Source organism: Oncorhynchus gorbuscha, linkage group LG04 (assembly GCF_021184085.1).
Source record: "Oncorhynchus gorbuscha isolate QuinsamMale2020 ecotype Even-year linkage group LG04, OgorEven_v1.0, whole genome shotgun sequence".
NCBI lineage: Eukaryota > Metazoa > Chordata > Actinopteri > Salmoniformes > Salmonidae > Oncorhynchus > Oncorhynchus gorbuscha.
In genome coordinates this window covers 76,705,063-76,723,725 of record NC_060176.1, presented here as the reverse complement: position 1 = coordinate 76,723,725, position 18,663 = coordinate 76,705,063, and the positions used below count along the sequence as shown (strand labels likewise).

The following is an 18,663-nucleotide window of genomic DNA, read 5'->3' as shown; positions in this document are numbered from 1 at the left end:
CTTGAGGCTGTAATCACTGCCAAATGTGCTTCAACAAAGTATGAGTGAAGGGTCTGAATTTTTATGTAAATGTCATGTTTTTCAGTTTTTTTTTATAAATTAGCAAACGATTTTGCTTTGTCATGATGGGGTATTGTGTGTAGATTGATGAGGGGAAAAAATTATTTAATACATTTTAAAATAAGGCTGTAACGTAACAAAATGGGTCTGAATACTTTCCGAATTAACTGTATATACACTGAACAAAAATATAAACCAACATGCAACAATGTAAAAGATTTCACTGAGTTAAAGTTCATATAAAGGATTCAGTCAATTAAAATAAATTCATTAGGCCATAATCTATGGATCTGTGTGTTCAGTGTTTCTATATCATTTTTTACAAATCAACACTTAACATTGTGATATGTAACTGTATCGATGTTTCCCCCCCATCACTACTCAAAATAGTACACTAAGTCGGGAATAGTGTGCCATTTGGGACACACGGTGTCTCTTATTTGACAGCAGTCTGAATACCTTGTGGTGAACGTCAGCTAAGGCCTCATTACCATCGTGAATCAAGAAGCATTGATGCTCCTGTTTCTTCATAAAGAGAAGAGAGGATACTATTTCTGCTCCTCTTCCACATAAAGAGAGGACAGGATTACATTTCTGCTCCTCTTCCACATAAAGAGAGGACAGGATTACATTTCTGCTCCTCTTCCACATAAAGAGAGGACAGGATTACATTTCTGCTCCTCTTCCACATAAAGAGAGGACAGGATTACATTTCTGCTCCTCTTCCACATAAAGAGAGGACAGGATTACATTTCTGCTCCTCTTCCACATAAAGAGAGGACAGGATTACATTTCTGCTCCTCTTCCACATAAAGAGAGGACAGGATTACATTTCTGCTCCTCTTCCACATAAAGAGAGGACAGGATTACATTTCTGCTCCTCATTCGCATAAAGAGAGGACAGGATTATATTTCTGCTCCTCTTCCTCATAAAGAGAGGACAGCACTGGACCCAGGCTTTAGCTGTGAGACATGTACACACACACACACACACACACACACACACACACACACACACACACACACACACACACACACACACACACACACACACACACACACACACACACACACACACACACACACACACACACACACACACACACACACACACACACACACACACACACACACATCTGTACACACACAAGTACATACACACACACACCTGCATACATGCCATTCATATGCACACACACACCCTCTGCCATACACTACCCCACTTACCATTCTCTCCACATCACAGAAGGGCACTTCACCTTGTTGCCACCTTGTACATTTTCTAAGCCTGACGATAGTATACTGCACAATCTTGAACCCAGGCTGTGTGTGCGTTCGTGTGTGTGTGTGTGTGTTTGTCAGGTGTTCTACACAGAGATGAGGAACAGTCGGCCAGTGAGTACTGCCGTGACGCTGGAGGTGCCTCTCAGTCTGGACATGCTGACCACCGTAAGTAACGTGTCCTCTCCTCAGAGTGATGACAGTGATACTGTTAGCTGTATATGTATGGACATAACAGTGTGGACATGTCCTTACAGTAACCATAACAGTATGGACATGTCCTTACAGTAACCATAACAGTATGACGTGTCCTTATAGTAACCATAACAGTATGGACATGTCCTTAGAGTAACAGTATGGTGGACTTGTCCTTACAGTAACCATAACAGTATGGAAATGTCCTTACATTAACAGTATGGTGGACTTGTCCTTACAGTAACCATAACAGTATGGACATGTCCTTACAGTAACCATAACAGTATGGACGTGTCCTTATAGTAACCATAACAGTATGGACATGTCCTTAGAGTAACAGTATGGTGGACTTGTCCTTACAGTAACCATAACAGTATGGACATGTCCTTACAGTAACAGTATGGACATGTCCTTATAGTAACCATAACAGTATGGACATGTCCTTACAGTAACAGTATGGACATGTCCTTACAGTACCTCTAACAGTATGGACATGTCCTTACAGTAACAGTATGGACATGTCCTTACAGTAACCATAACAGTATGGACATGTTCTTACAGTAACAGTATGGACATGTCCTTACAGTAACTTTAACAGTATGGACATGTCCTTACAGTAACAGTATGGACATGTCCTTACAGTAACATTATGGACATGTCCTTACAGTAACTCTAACAGTATGGACATGTCCTTACAGTAACAGTATGGTGGACTTGTCCTTACAGTAACTCTAACAGTATGGACATGTCCTTACAGCAACAGTATGGACATGTCCTTACAGTAACCATAACAGTATGGACATGTCCTTACAGTAACTCTAACAGTATGGACATGACCTTACAGTAACAGTATGGACATGTCCTTACAGTAACCGTAACAGTATGGACATGTCCTTACAGTAACCGTAACAGTATGGACATGTCCTTACAGTAACCATAACAGTATGGACATGTCCTTACAGTAACCATAACAGTATGGACATGTCCTTACAGTAACTGTAACAGTATGGACATGTCCTTACAGTAACCATAACAGTATGGACATGTCCTTACAGTAACTGTAACAGTATGGACATGTCCTTACAGTAACTGTAACAGTATGGACATGTCCTTACAGTAACCATAACAGTATGGACATGTCCTTACAGTAACCATAACAGTATGGACATGTCCTTACAGTAACAGTATGGACATGTCCTTACAGTAACTCTAACAGTATGGACTTGTCCTTACAGTAACAGTATGGACATGTCCTTACAGTAACCATAACAGTATGGACATGTCCTTACAGTAACTCTAACAGTATGGACATGTCCTTACAGTAACAGTATGGACATGTCCTTACAGTAACAGTAACAGTATGGACATGTCCTTACAGTAACCATAACAGTATGGACATGTCCTTACAGTAACAGTATGGTGGACGTGTCCTTACAGTAACTGTAACAGTATGGATGTGTCCTTACAGTAACCATAACAGTATGGACATGTCCTTACAGTAACCATAACAGAATGGACATGTCCTTACAGTAACCATAACAGTATGGACATGTCCTTACAGTAACCATAACAGTATGGACATGTCCTTACAGTAAACATAACAGTATGGACAGGTCCTTACAGTAACCATAAAAGTATGGACATGTCCTTACAGTAACCATAACAGTATGGTGGACATGTCCTTACAGTAACAGTATGGATGTGTCCTTACAGTACCAGTATGGATGTGTCCTTACAGTAACAGTATGGTGGACGTGTCCTTACAGTAACAGTATGGATGTGTCCTTACAGTAACAGTATGGTGGACGTGTCCTTACAGTAACAGTATGGTGGACTTGTCCTTACAGTAACCATAACAGTATGGATTTGTCCTGACAGTAATTGAACAAATATATGTGTGATAGAAGTAGATGATTAGGCATCTGGTGGAATTCTTTTAAAAGTCCAAGTTTTTTTAAATCCGTTTTTGAGGTCACATAGTGTTTCTTGGAAAACAAACAGTTGACTGTTTTATCCTACTTAATCCAACATAATTACTTATTTATTATTTTGGCTCTTATTCTCTCTTAGGGGCAATTGGATGGACAAGCAAGTTTTGTAAGTAGTATTCAGACAGAACTGTGCTACTTGTGTCAAACATATTTGAGTGTAAAACTTTAACGTTACATAATTGTTGTCTAATGTAATCTTATCCACAGTCTATGTACAGTACCAGTCAAAAGTTTGGACCCACCTACTCATTCAAGTGTTTTTCTTTATTTGTACTATGTTCTACATTGTAGAATAATAGTGAAGACATCAAAAAATATATATATTTGAGATTCTTCAAAGTAGCAACCCTTTGATGACAGCTTTGCACACTCTTGGCATTCTCTCAACCAGTTTCATGAGGTAGTCACCTGGAATAGATTTCAATTAACAGGTGTGCCTTGTTAATTTGTGAAATTTATTTCCTTCTTAATGCATTTGATCCAATCAATTGCTTTGTGACAAGGTAGGGTTGGTATACAGAAGATTTTGGTAAGATTTGGTAAAAGACCAAGTCCGTATTATGGCAAGAACAGCTCAAATAAGCAAAGAGAAACTACAGTCCATCATTACTTTAAGACATGAAGGTCAGTCAATCGGGGAAATTTCAAGAACTTTTAAAGTTTCTTCAAATGCAATTGCAAAAACCATCAAGCGTTATGATGAAACTGGCTCTCATGAGGACCGCCACAAGAAAGGAAGACCCAGAGTTACCTCTGCTACAGAGGATAAGTTCATTAGAGTTACCAGTCTCAGAAATTGCAGTCCAAATTAATGCTTCACAGAGTTCAAGTAGCAGACACATCTCAACATCAACTGTTCAGAGGACACTGCGTGAATCAGGCCTTCATGATCAAATTGCAGCAAAGAAACCACTACTAAAGGACACCAATAATAATAATAACAATAAGACTTCTGTCCTTTGGAAATCTGGTTCCCACCGTGAAGCATGGAGGAGGAGGTGTGATGGTGCTTTGCTGGTGACACTGTCAGTGATTTATTTAGAATTCAAGGCACACTTAACCAGCACGGCTACCACAGCATTCTGCAGCGATATGCCATCCCACCTGGTTTGCGCTTAGTGGGACTATAATTTGTTTTTCAATAGGACAATGACCCAACACACCTCCAGGCTGTGTAAGGGCTATTTGACCAAGGAGGAGAGTGATGGAGTGCTGCATCAGATGACCTGGCCTCCACAATCACCCACCTCAATCCAATTGAGATGGTTTGGGATGAGTTGGACCACGGAGTAAAGGAAAAGAAGCCAATAAGTACTAAGCATATGTGGGAACTCCTTCAAGACTGTTGGGAAAGCATTCCAGGTGAAGCTGGTTGAGAGAATGCCAAGAGTGTGACACATGGAATGACACTGGAAAGACGAAGCAGGTACGGGGAGTAAAACATTTAATAAATAATGGACATGGAACAAGACAGGAACAGTGTCAGCAAACTAATACTAAATATTAAAACAATACAATGCAACAGCGGGGAACAGAGCTGGGGAACTGACAAATATAGGGGAGGAAATAAACAGGTGATGGGGAACTGACAAATATAGGGGAGGAAATAAACAGGTGATGAGGAACTGACAAATATAGGGGAGGAAATAAACAGGTGATGGGGAACTGACAAATATAGGGGAGGAAATAAACAGGTGATGGGGAACTGACAAATATAGGGGAGGAAATAAACAGGTGATGGGGAACTGACAAATATAGGGGAGGAAATAAACAGGTGATGGGGAACTGACAAATATAGGGGAGGAAATAAACAGGTGATGGGGAACTGACAAATATAGGGGAGGAAATAAACAGGTGATGGGGACCTGACAAATATAGGGGAGGAAATAAACAGGTGATGGGGAACTGACAAATATAGGGGAGGAAATAAACAGGTGATGGGGAACTGACAAATATAGAGGAGGAAATAAACAGGTGATGGGGAACTGACAAATATAGGGGAGGAAATAAACAGGTGATAATTGAGTCCAGGTCCAATATCGCTGATGCTCATGACGAGGGAAGGCAGGTGTGCGTAATGGATGGAAGGAGTGCGTGATGCAGGGCAGCCTGGCACCCTCAAGCACCAGGGAAGAGGGAATAGCGGGAGCAGAGGTGACAGTAACCCCCCCCCTCTTGGGGTGCCACCCGGCATCCCACCTGGGTGAACCGGCCGAGACATGGGCGCTGGGCAAGCCGCTTGGGGCGTGGGAGCCCAACAAACCGGCAGGAGCGTGAGAGCCTGGCGAGCCGGCTGAGGCATGGAAGCCAGACAATCCGGCTGCGGCAAGACACCTGTCAATCCCGCTGCAGCGAGGTAGGCGGGATGCAGGGCAACCTGACGCCCTCCAGCACCAGGAGCAGACGTGACAAAGACTATGCATTCTACTTTGAAGAATCTAAAATATATATTTTATTCGTTTAACACTTTTTTGGTTAATAAATGATTCCATATGTGTTATTTCATAGTTTTCATGTCTTCACTATTATTCTACAATGTAGAAAATGGCAAAAATAAAGATAACCGTAGAATGAGTAGGTGTGTACAAACCTTTTACTGGTGCTGTGTGTGAATGGAAGTTTCAGAGCAGACAAGCTTACTATGCACTCTCTCACTCTCTCGCACCCTTTCTCCTAGGATGTGGACATTGGTAACCTTAAAGTTGCCACTCAGTACAGAGTTAGTGTTGGTGCGTATGGATGGGCAGGCGAGGGCCGACCTAGCATGCCCAGGGACATCAGCACTTCTTCACAAGGTAATCAAGGGTGACAGCAGAGGTGACAGCAGAGGTGACAGCAAAGGTGACCACAATACTGTGCTGTATTCTTTTTTTACTCTACAAGCTAGACCTGTCTGAGGTGTGCTGTCACTGCTTATCCATATATTTTATATTTATATATTCTTAACCCATTCCTTTCCTAGATTGTGTATATTAGGTTTTGTTGTGGAATTTGTTAGATATTAGGTTTTGTTGTGGAATTTGTTAGATATTAGGTTTTGTTGTGGAATTTGTTAGATATTAGGTTTTGTTGTGGAATTTGTTAGATATTAGGTTTTGCTGTAGAATTATTAGATATTACCTGTAAGATACTGCTGCGCTGTCGGATCTAGAAGCACAAGCATTTCACTACACTCGCAATAACATCCGCTAACCATGTGTATGTGACCAATAACATCTGCTAACCATGTGTATGTGACCAATAACATCTGCTAACCATGTGTATGTGACCAATAACATCTGCTAACCATGTGTATGTGACCAATAACATCTGCTAATCATGTGTATGTGGCCCAATAACATCTGCTAACCATGTGTATGTGGCCCAATAACATCTGCTAATCATGTGTATGTGACCCATAACATCTGCTAATCATGTGTATGTGGCCCAATAACATCTGCTAACCATGTGTATGTGACCAATAACATCTGCTAACCATGTGTATGTGACCAATAACATCTGCTAACCATGTGTATGTGACCAATAACATCTGCTAACCATGTGTATGTGGCCCAATAACATCCGCTAACCATGTGTATGTGACCAATAACATCTGCTAACCATGTGTATGTGACCAATAACATCCGCTAACCATGTGTATGTGACCAGTAACATCGGCTAACCATGTGTATGTGACCAATAACATCCGCTAACCATGTGTATGTGACCAATAACATCCGCTAACCATGTATATGTGACCAATAACATCCGCTAACCATGTGTATGTGACCAATAACATCCGCTAACCATGTGTATGTGACCAGTAACATCCGCTAACCATGTGTATGTGACCAATAACATCCGCTAACCATGTGTATGTGACCAGTAACATCGGCTAACCATGTGTATGTGACCAATAACATCCGCTAACCATGTGTATGTGACCAGTAACATCCGCTAACCATGTGTATGTGACCAGTAACATCGGCTAACCATGTGTATGTGACCAATAACATCCGCTAACCATGTGTATGTGACCAGTAACAACCGCTAACCATGTGTATGTGACCAGTAACATCGGCTAACCATGTGTATGTGACCAATAACATCGGCTAACCATGTGTATGTGACCAGTAACATCGGCTAACCATGTGTATGTGACCAGTAACATCGGCTAACCATGTGTATGTGACCAGTAACATCGGCTAACCATGTATATGTGACCAGTAACATCGGCTAACCATGTGTATGTGACCAGTAACATCGGCTAACCATGTGTATGTGACCAGTAACATCGGCTAACCATGTGTATGTGACCAGTAACATCCGCTAACCATGTGTATGTGACCAGTAACATCCGCTAACCATGTATATGTGACCAATAAAATGTGATTGGATTTTGATGTGTATGTGTTAATGCAGTGGTTCCCAAACGTGGGGTCTGAAACTCAAATTAGGTCCCTTGAGAAAATCTGTAATCTTTTTTTTTAACACTACCTTTTAGTGTCAACTAAGATCCTTTTACACCTTATACATTATTGTGTGTAATGATAACATTCTGTGAATAATGAACCTACAGCGGTAATACACAAGGAATATACTTTTTTATCAGTTGGATCCCCTGAATTTTCTAGTGTCAACTTTTTGTTGTTGTGTGCAGAAAAAGTACAAGAAATCCTGTGTTAATGTCATGTATTGTATACAGTATGTGGTGGTATATTAATATCATGTATGGTATACAGTATGTGGTGGTATAGTAATATCATGTATGGTATACAGTATGTGGTGGTATATTAATATCATGTATTGTATACAGTATATTAATATCATGTATTGTATACAGTATGTGTTGGTATAGTAATATCATGTATGGTATACAGTATGTGGTGGTATAGTAATATCATGTATGGTATACAGTATGTGGTGGTATATTAATATCATGTATGGTATACAGTATGTGGTGGTATATTAATATCATGTATGGTATACAGTATGTGGTGGTATATTAATATCATGTATTGTATACAGTATGTGGTGGTATATTAATATCATGTATGGTATACAGGATGTGGTGGTATATTAATATCATGTATGGTATACAGGATGTGGTGGTATATTAATATCATGTATGGTATACAGGATGTGGTGGTATATTAATATCATGTATGGTATACAGGATGTGGTGGTATATTAATATCATGTATGGTATACAGGATGTGGTGGTATATTAATATCATGTATTGTATACAGGACGTGGTGGTATATTAATATCATGTATGGTATACAGGACGTGGTGGTATATTAATATCATGTATTGTATGTGGTGGTATATTAATATCATGTATTGTATACAGGATGTGGTGGTATATTAATATCATGTATTGTATACAGGATGTGGTGGTATATTAATATCATGTATGGTATACAGGATGTGGTGGTATATTAATATCATGTATGGTATACAGGATGTGGTGGTATATTAATATCATGTATTGTATACAGGATGTGGTGGTATATTAATATCATGTATTGTATACAGGATGTGGTGGTATATTAATATCATGTATTGTATACAGTATGTGGTGGTATATTAATATCATGTATTGTATACAGGATGTGGTGGTATATTAATATCATGTATTGTATACAGGATGTGGTGGTATATTAATATCATGTATGGTATACAGTATGTGGTGGTATATTAATATCATGTATGGTATACAGTATGTGGTGGTATATTAATATCATGTATTGTATACAGGATGTGGTGGTATATTAATATCATGTATTGTATACAGGATGTGGTGGTATATTAATATCATGTATTGTATACAGGATGTGGTGGTATATTAATATCATGTATGGTATACAGTATGTGGTGGTATATTAATATCATGTATTGTATACAGGATGTGGTGGTATATTAATATCATGTATTGTATACAGGATGTGGTGGTATATTAATATCATGTATTGTATACAGGATGTGGTGGTATATTAATATCATGTATTGTATACAGGATGTGGTGGTATATTAATATCATGTATTGTATACAGGATGTGGTGGTATATTAATATCATGTATGGTATACAGGATGTGGTGGTATATTAATATCATGTATGGTATACAGGATGTGGTGGTATATTAATATCATGTATTGTATACAGGATGTGGTGGTATATTAATATCATGTATTGTTAAGTGACTGTCCCACTGGATGTCATAAGGTGAATGCACCAATTTGTAAGTCGCTCTGGATAAGAGCGTCTGCTAAATGACTTAAATGTAATGTAAATGTATACAGGATGTGGTGGTATATTAATATCATGTATTGTATACAGGATGTGGTGGTATATTAATATCATGTATTGTATACAGGATGTGGTGGTATATTAATATCATGTATTGTATACAGGATGTGGTGGTATATTAATATCATGTATTGTATACAGGATGTGGTGGTATATTAATATCATGTATTGTATACAGGATGTGGTGGTATATTAATATCATGTATGGTATACAGGATGTGGTGGTATATTAATATCATGTATGGTATACAGGATGTGGTGGTATATTAATATCATGTATGGTATACAGGATGTGGTGGTATATTAATATCATGTATTGTATACAGGATGTGGTGGTATATTAATATCATGTATTGTATACAGGATGTGGTGGTATATTAATATCATGTATTGTATACAGGATGTGGTGGTATATTAATATCATGTATTGTATACAGGATGTGGTGGTATATTAATATCATGTATTGTATACAGGATGTGGTGGTATATTAATATCATGTATTGTATACAGGATGTGGTGGTATATTAATATCATGTATTGTATACAGGATGTGGTGGTATATTAATATCATGTATTGTATACAGGATGTGGTGGTATATTAATATCATGTATTGTATACAGGATGTGGTGGTATATTAATATCATGTATGGTATACAGGATGTGGTGGTATATTAATATCATGTATGGTATACAGGATGTGGTGGTATATTAATATCATGTATTGTATACAGGATGTGGTGGTATATTAATATCATGTATTGTATACAGGATGTGGTGGTATATTAATATCATGTATGGTATACAGGATGTGGTGGTATATTAATATCATGTATGGTATACAGGATGTGGTGGTATATTAATATCATGTATGGTATACAGGATGTGGTGGTATATTAATATCATGTATGGTATACAGGATGTGGTGGTATATTAATATCATGTATGGTATACAGGATGTGGTGGTATATTAATATCATGTATGGTATACAGGATGTGGTGGTATATTAATATCATGTATTGTATACAGGATGTGGTGGTATATTAATATCATGTATGGTATACAGGACGTGGTGGTATATTAATATCATGTATGGTATACAGGATGTGGTGGTATATTAATATCATGTATGGTATACAGGATGTGGTGGTATATTAATATCATGTATTGTATACAGGATGTGGTGGTATATTAATATCATGTATGGTATACAGGATGTGGTGGTATATTAATATCATGTATTGTATACAGGATGTGGTGGTATATTAATATCATGTATTGTATACAGGATGTGGTGGTATATTAATATCATGTATGGTATACAGGATGTGGTGGTATATTAATATCATGTATTGTATACAGGATGTGGTGGTATATTAATATCATGTATTGTATACAGGATGTGGTGGTATATTAATATCATGTATTGTATACAGGATGTGGTGGTATATTAATATCATGTATTGTATACAGGATGTGGTGGTATATTAATATCATGTATGGTATACAGGATGTGGTGGTATATTAATATCATGTATTGTATACAGGATGTGGTGGTATATTAATATCATGTATTGTATACAGGATGTGGTGGTATATTAATATCATGTATTGTATACAGGATGTGGTGGTATATTAATATCATGTATTGTATACAGGACGTGGTGGTATATTAATATCATGTATTGTATACAGGATGTGGTGGTATATTAATATCATGTATTGTATACAGGATGTGGTGGTATATTAATATCATGTATTGTATACAGGATGTGGTGGTATATTAATATCATGTATTGTATACAGGATGTGGTGGTATATTAATATCATGTATTGTATACAGGATGTGGTGGTATATTAATATCATGTATTGTATACAGGACGTGGTGGTATATTAATATCATGTATTGTATACAGGACGTGGTGGTATATTAATATCATGTATTGTATACAGGATGTGGTGGTATATTAATATCATGTATGGTATACAGGATGTGGTGGTATATTAATATCATGTATTGTATACAGGATGTGGTGGTATATTAATATCATGTATTGTATACAGGATGTGGTGGTATATTAATATCATGTATGGTATACAGGATGTGGTGGTATATTAATATCATGTATGGTATACAGGATGTGGTGGTATATTAATATCATGTATGGTATACAGGAGGTGGTGGTATATTAATATCATGTATGGTATACAGGAGGTGGTGGTATATTAATATCATGTATGGTATACAGGATGTGGTGGTATATTAATATCATGTATGGTATACAGGACGTGGTGGTATATTAATATCATGTATTGTATACAGGATGTGGTGGTATATTAATATCATGTATTGTATACAGGATGTGGTGGTATATTAATATCATGTATTGTATACAGGATGTGGTGGTATATTAATATCATGTATGGTATACAGGATGTGGTGGTATATTAATATCATGTATGGTATACAGGATGTGGTGGTATATTAATATCATGTATGGTATACAGGATGTGGTGGTATATTAATATCATGTATGGTATACAGGATGTGGTGGTATATTAATATCATGTATGGTATACAGGATGTGGTGGTATATTAATATCATGTATGGTATACAGGATGTGGTGGTATATTAATATCATGTATGGTATACAGGATGTGGTGGTATATTAATATCATGTATTGTATACAGGATGTGGTGGTATATTAATATCATGTATTGTATACAGGATGTGGTGGTATATTAATATCATGTATTGTATACAGGACGTGGTGGTATATTAATATCATGTATGGTATACAGGACGTGGTGGTATATTAATATCATGTATTGTATACAGGATGTGGTGGTATATTAATATCATGTATTGTATACAGGACGTGGTGGTATATTAATATCATGTATGGTATACAGGACGTGGTGGTATATTAATATCATGTATTGTATACAGGATGTGGTGGTATATTCATTTTCTTCCCGTTGTCATGTTGTTGTTTATTGTTTCCTTCCTTGTAATTTCCCCTCTAGGATGAATTTATTTGACTTTGTACATCGAGCATGATCTTACATTGAGTTCAGCGGGACATTTAAATGTCAGATGACAGGGTTGTTCTTTCCCATCCGCAGAGATGTGTATGCCTCCGTCCCCTCCCACTCAGCCCACTGTCGTGGCCGTATCGGACACAGAGCTTGCGTTGTCGTGGACACAGGGTGAGAGTGAGGGAAGTGCACCAGTTCTACACTTTCTTGTTGCTTACATCAGGTACGTTTATACAGTGACTATTTAGCTTACGCTTTTAGCGGTAAACAATTCTAGTCATTCTTCTACTTGTTTCTTTAACCTTTAATTAACTTGGCAGGTCAGTTAAGATCAAATTCTTATTTACAATGACGGCCTACCCCGGCCAAACCCGCTCCTAACGACGCTGGGCCAATTGTGAGCCACCTCATGGGACTCCCAATCACGGCAGGATGTGATACAGCCTGGATTCGAACCGGGGACTGTAGGGACGCCTATTGCACTGAGATGTAGTGCCTTAGACCGCTGCGCCACTCGGGAGCCCAGATGTGCCTAGATGTGGTCTGTTTTAGTGTACATCCAAGCAAATATCTTAAGAATATCCAAAATGACAACAAGGTTTATTTATGTCAGTACCCGAAATGTAAAGGTTATTAAGATTCCTTGCCACTACTGTGTCGACCTCTGAAAACCCCTCCGGCCTCCCGAGTGGCGCAGTGGTCTAAGGCACTACATCAGTGCTAGCTGTGCCACTAGAGAGTCTGGTTTCGAATCCAGGCTCTGTCACAGCCGGCCGCAACCGGGAGACCCATGGGACGGCGCACAGTTATTTTTATTTTATTTTTATTTCACCTTTATTTACCTTTATTTAACCAGGTAAGCTTGTTGAGAACAAGTTCTCATTTACAACTGCGACCTGGCCAAGATAAAGCAAAGCAGTGCGACACAAACAACAACACAGAGTTACACATGGAGTAAACAAGCGTATAGTCAATAACACAATAGAAAAAAAGAAAGTCTATATACAGTGTGTGCAAATGGCATGAGGAGGTAAGGCAATAAATAGGCCATAGTAGCGATGTAATTACAATTTAGCAGATTAACACTGGAGTGATAGATGAACAGATGATGAGCAGATGATGGTGTGTAAGTAGTGATACTGGTGTGCAAAATAGCTGCAGAGTAAATAAAAACAATATGGGGATGATGTTGGGTGGGCTATTTACAGATGGACTATGTACAGCTGCAGTGATCGGTTAGCTGCTCAGATAGCTGATGATTAAAGTTAGTTTGGGAAATGTAAGTCTCCAGCTTCAGTGATTTATGCAATTCGTTCCAGTCACTGGCAGCAGAGAACTGGAAGCAAAGGCGGCCAAAGGAGGAATTGGCTTTGGGGATGATCAGTGAGATATACCTGCTGGAGCGCGTGCTACGGGTGGGTGCTGCTATGGTGACCAGTGAGCTGATATAAGGTGGAGATTTACCTAGCATAGATTTATAGACAACCTGGAGCCAGTAGGCCTGGCGAAGAATATGTAGCGAGGGCCAGCCGACTAGAGCATACAGGTCGCAGTGGTGGGTGGTATAAGGCGCTTTGGTAACAAAACGGATGGCACTGTGATAGTCTGCATCCAGTTTGCTGAGTAGAGTATTGGAAGCTATTTTGTAGACATTGCCGAAGTCGAGGATCGGTAGGATAGTCAGTTTTACGAGGGTAAGTTTGGGTAAGTCTAGATTTGATTTTGGATTGGAAATGTTTGATATGAGTCTGGAAGGAGAGTTTACAGTCTAGCCAGACACCTAGGTATTTGTAGTTGTCCACGTATTGTAGGTCAGAACCGTCCAGAGTAGTGATGCTAGTTGGGCAGGCGGGTGCGGGCAGCGAACGGTTCAAAAGCATTCATTTGGTTTTGCTAGCGTTTAAGAGCAGTTGGAGGCCACGGAAGGAGTGATTAGTGGAGGGTTCCATCGTGCACTAGCGACTCCTGTGGCGGGTCGGGCGCAGTGCACGCTGACACGGTTGCCAGGTGTACGGTGTTTCCCCCGACACATTGGTGCGGCTGTCTTCTGGGGTTAAGTGGCCATTGTGTCAAGAAGCAGTGCGGCTTGGTTGAGGACGCACAGCTCTCGTCCTTCACCTCTCCTGACTCCGTAGGGGAGTTGCAGCGATGGGACAAGACTGTAACTACCAATTGGATACCATGAAATCGGGGAGAAAAAGAAGAAAGAAAAGAAAAGCCCTCTGAAGACAGTAATGTTTACATACCTTTTTGCAGATTTGTTCCACTCTAGAATGCATGTTTCAGTTTAAATTCTCAACTCTACCGAACCACAGTGGTTCTATTTGAACAGCTGTTTTCTTCACACAGTCCATTTAAAATGAGAAGTATTGATTTAAAAAAATAACATTGACTGAGGAAAGCGAGATGGACCGTAATGAAAGTACCAGCTGTACATGTTCAACTCTGATCTCCTCACCCTGCCAAGCTTCTGACAAGACAATTGTCTGATTTGTAATATCCTCATGTTCCCAGCCAATAGAGTAAGATACTGTTTCACGCCTGCTAGAACAAGCCAAGTACTTGGAATTGGGTTGATCCGTTGCCCGATTCTAATATAAAATGGCAACTTTGAAAAAAAGTAGAAATGGTTGTTTAAATGGAGCTACATCAATATATCTCTTATATTTCTAGACCACAGCATATGTTCAATTTCACATGAACAATTGCTGAAAACACTATCAACGGTGTTGCCTGCCAGTCAGTTGAGAATGAGTTGTGTTTCTGTGTTAAGACGAGTGTGTTTAGACTCAACATTGGCCTGTGAACCATGTTGGGACTGGAAGTGTGCAGGACAGGTGTGCAGTTTGTGGTGAGAACCCTGTAAGCTAACCTGTAAGTTATGCAGTCAGTGGCCCTCTAGTAGAGCACGAGGCTGGAGAAACACACCTGTTCACAAGGTACAGACTAACGCAGACCATGAATTAAGTTGCACACTCCATATTCCTCCCAGTTAAAGATAAATAAATAAATGCATTATTTCATGAGATATTGTTTTTTTCTCTCAATGCATGACCTGAATAGTGTTTTAGTCAGTGCACCAGTGTAATTCCTATATGAATGGTCTCCTCTATACAGGCCTGAGATGGACACAGAGTGGACCTACATCAGGGAGCCCATTGAAGCCAACTCCATGGTACTGAAAGGGTTAAGTCCCGACACGGAGTACCAGTTTGTGGTCCGAGCCGCCAACGTCCATGGAGTGAGCCCTCCCAGTGCCATCAACAACCCCATCCGCACCCCTGGTAACTGCCCCGCCACTGTGTGTGTGTGTGTGTGTGTGTGTGTGTGTGTGTGTGTGTGTGTGTGTGTGTGTGTGTGTGTGTGTGTGTGTGTGTGTGTGTGTGTGTGTGTGTGTGTGTGTGTGTGTGTGTGTGTGTGTGTGTGTGTGTGTGTGCGTGCGTGCGTGCGTGCGTGCGTGCGTGTGTGTGTGTGTGTGTGTGTGTGTGTGTGTGTGTGCGAGAGTGTGTGTGTGTGTGTGTGCGAGCGCGTGTGTGTGTGTGTGCGAGAGTGTGTGTGTGTGTGTGTGTGCGAGCGTGAGAGAGAGAGGTGTGTGTGTGTGCGTGCGTGTGTGTGTGCGTGCGTGTGTATGTGTGTGTGTATGCGAGAGTGTGTGTGTGTGTGCGAGCGTGAGAGAGAGAGAGAGAGAGGTGTGTGTGTGTGTGTGTGTGTGTGTGTGTGTGTGTGTGTGTGTGTGTGTGTGTGTGTGTGTGTGTGTGTGTGTGTGTGTGTGTGTGTGTGTGTGTGTGTGTGTGTGTGTGTGTGTGCGTGCGTGCGTGCGTGCGTGCGTTTTCTGTCCAGTTCTTTAAGTCCATGGAGATAAAGCGATAGACTTAGACCGGGTCCAGAGATTTGTATTTTCCTGTTGTAATAATGTAAATTACAATTAGTGTGGGTGGAGGTTTATGGGCTGATTGCTATTGATATGAGAGAGTCACAAATGGCACACTATTCCCTACATAGTGCACTACTTTTGACAGATCCCTATGGGCCCTGTCAAATGTAGTGCTCTATATAGAGAATAGGATGCCATTTAGGAGGCTGCCAGAGATAACCCTGAGGCTCCGGATCAGTACTGCCTTTATAGGGGAGAAAGGGACCATGGTAGACTGGCAGTCTATGGACAAACATTAGCAAGTGAGCTTTACTCTGGTGTGTGTGTGTACGTGTATGTGCACACACACTGTATTAGGTAAACATACGGTTATAAATACAGGTTGGAGGTAAGACTCCCAATCGGTACTGGAGACAAGTTTAACCCTTTATAGAACAGAGAGAGGTTCCTGATGCCATGTTGTGAGGAGGACTGTGGGTGTTGTCCTGTCAATCCAACTCCTAGAGCCATGTGGGTGGGCGGATGGCGCGCCGACACATGGTGGCAATCACAGGGTTAAACTGGACTGAATGAAGCATCTTAAGTCCTGTTGGTTTGGATAGAGAGGCTGTCCCAACACACTGCGTCACAAGCCTGCCCCCCCCCCCACAGGGCGAAAATCGGGTTACGCCCTGGCCTCATCAGACAGGATTAAGAGCGGGGGGATGGGGGAGGTTTGACCCCCGCGGGGAAGGGCGGGTTTGTACAGGACTTGACTAGCACCCATATCTCCAAATTACCTCCCTGCATGACCAAAAACATGGGGCACGTGAGGGGAGGGAAGCAGGGAGGGGAGCGTTACACATCCCCATTTGTAGTTCCCTCCCTCAAAACAAAGAATAAAGAGGACAGGATCATTTTAATTCATGCCAATCATCGTTATCATAACACATTGAGGACTCATTCTGTTTTCACTCTGATTGAAAAAGTTTTCTCCTTACTAAACACAACCCATTTTATTTCCTCCTACATTATGGTCAGTAGTAACTTTACCCCACTCCTACATTATGGTCAGTAGTAACCTTAACCCATTCCTACATTATGGTCAGCAGTAACCTTACCCCACTCCTACGTTGTGGTCAGCAGTAACCTTACCTCACTCCTACATTATGGTCAGCAGTAACCTTACCTGACTCCTACATTATCGTCAGTAGTAACCTTACCTGACTCCTATGTTATGGTCAGTAGTAACCTTACCCCACTCCTACATTATGGTCAGCAGTAACCTTACCTCACTCCTACATTATGGTCAGCAGTAACCTTACCTCACTCCTACATTATGGTCAGCAGTAACCTTACCTCATCCTACATTATGGTCAGCAGTAACCTCACCTCACTCCTACATTATGGTCAGCAGTAACCTTACCTCACTCCTACATTATGGTCAGCAGTAACCTTACCTGACTAATACGTTATGGTCAGTAGTAACCTTACCTCACTCCTACATTATGATCAGCAGTAACCTTACCTGACTCCTACGTTATGGTTAGGAGTAATTATTTTGAGGTTGTTCTGCACACACACGCACAGACACACAGCATTATATGTGAAATAAATCATTTAGGTTGGGGATTCTAAACATCATGGCGTTTTTGTTTCCTACTGTCTGGCCGGACTCAGCCTGGTCTCTGTCTGCATGGTCAGTCGTATATCTGGGGCACAGGTTCCAGTATGTGGTGAAAAAAGTTCTCTACACTGTGACAGGTAGACCTGGGACAACTACTCTATTAGCCTGGTCCCAGATCTGTTTGTGCTATTATGTAAACTCCTTGTTATAACTTTGACACGACAGCACAAGCTGATCTAGGACCAGGCTACTACTGTATATCATCCATCCCTATAAAGGGGATCATCCACCAACATTTATTAGCTAATCATCATCATCCTCAG

At 40.2% G+C, this 18,663-nt stretch overlaps 1 protein-coding gene across 3 annotated transcripts in view; it reads left to right on the top strand.

The window, feature by feature from the left end:
* LOC124034664 (pikachurin) overlaps positions 1–18,663 on the top strand; it is a 55,566-nt gene that overhangs the window by 10,168 nt on the left and 26,735 nt on the right. For all 3 annotated transcript variants that reach the window (XR_006838609.1, XM_046348132.1, XM_046348131.1), the window contains exons 3-7: positions 1,423–1,509; positions 3,607–3,633; positions 6,205–6,322; positions 12,948–13,083; positions 15,978–16,144. Coding sequence is in view for 2 of the 3 variants with exons in the window: in XM_046348132.1 (XP_046204088.1) it covers positions 1,423–1,509; positions 3,607–3,633; positions 6,205–6,322; positions 12,948–13,083; positions 15,978–16,144 (535 nt within the window). In the remaining variant the exon portion in view is untranslated. The remainder of the gene's footprint in view (positions 1–1,422; positions 1,510–3,606; positions 3,634–6,204; positions 6,323–12,947; positions 13,084–15,977; positions 16,145–18,663) is intronic.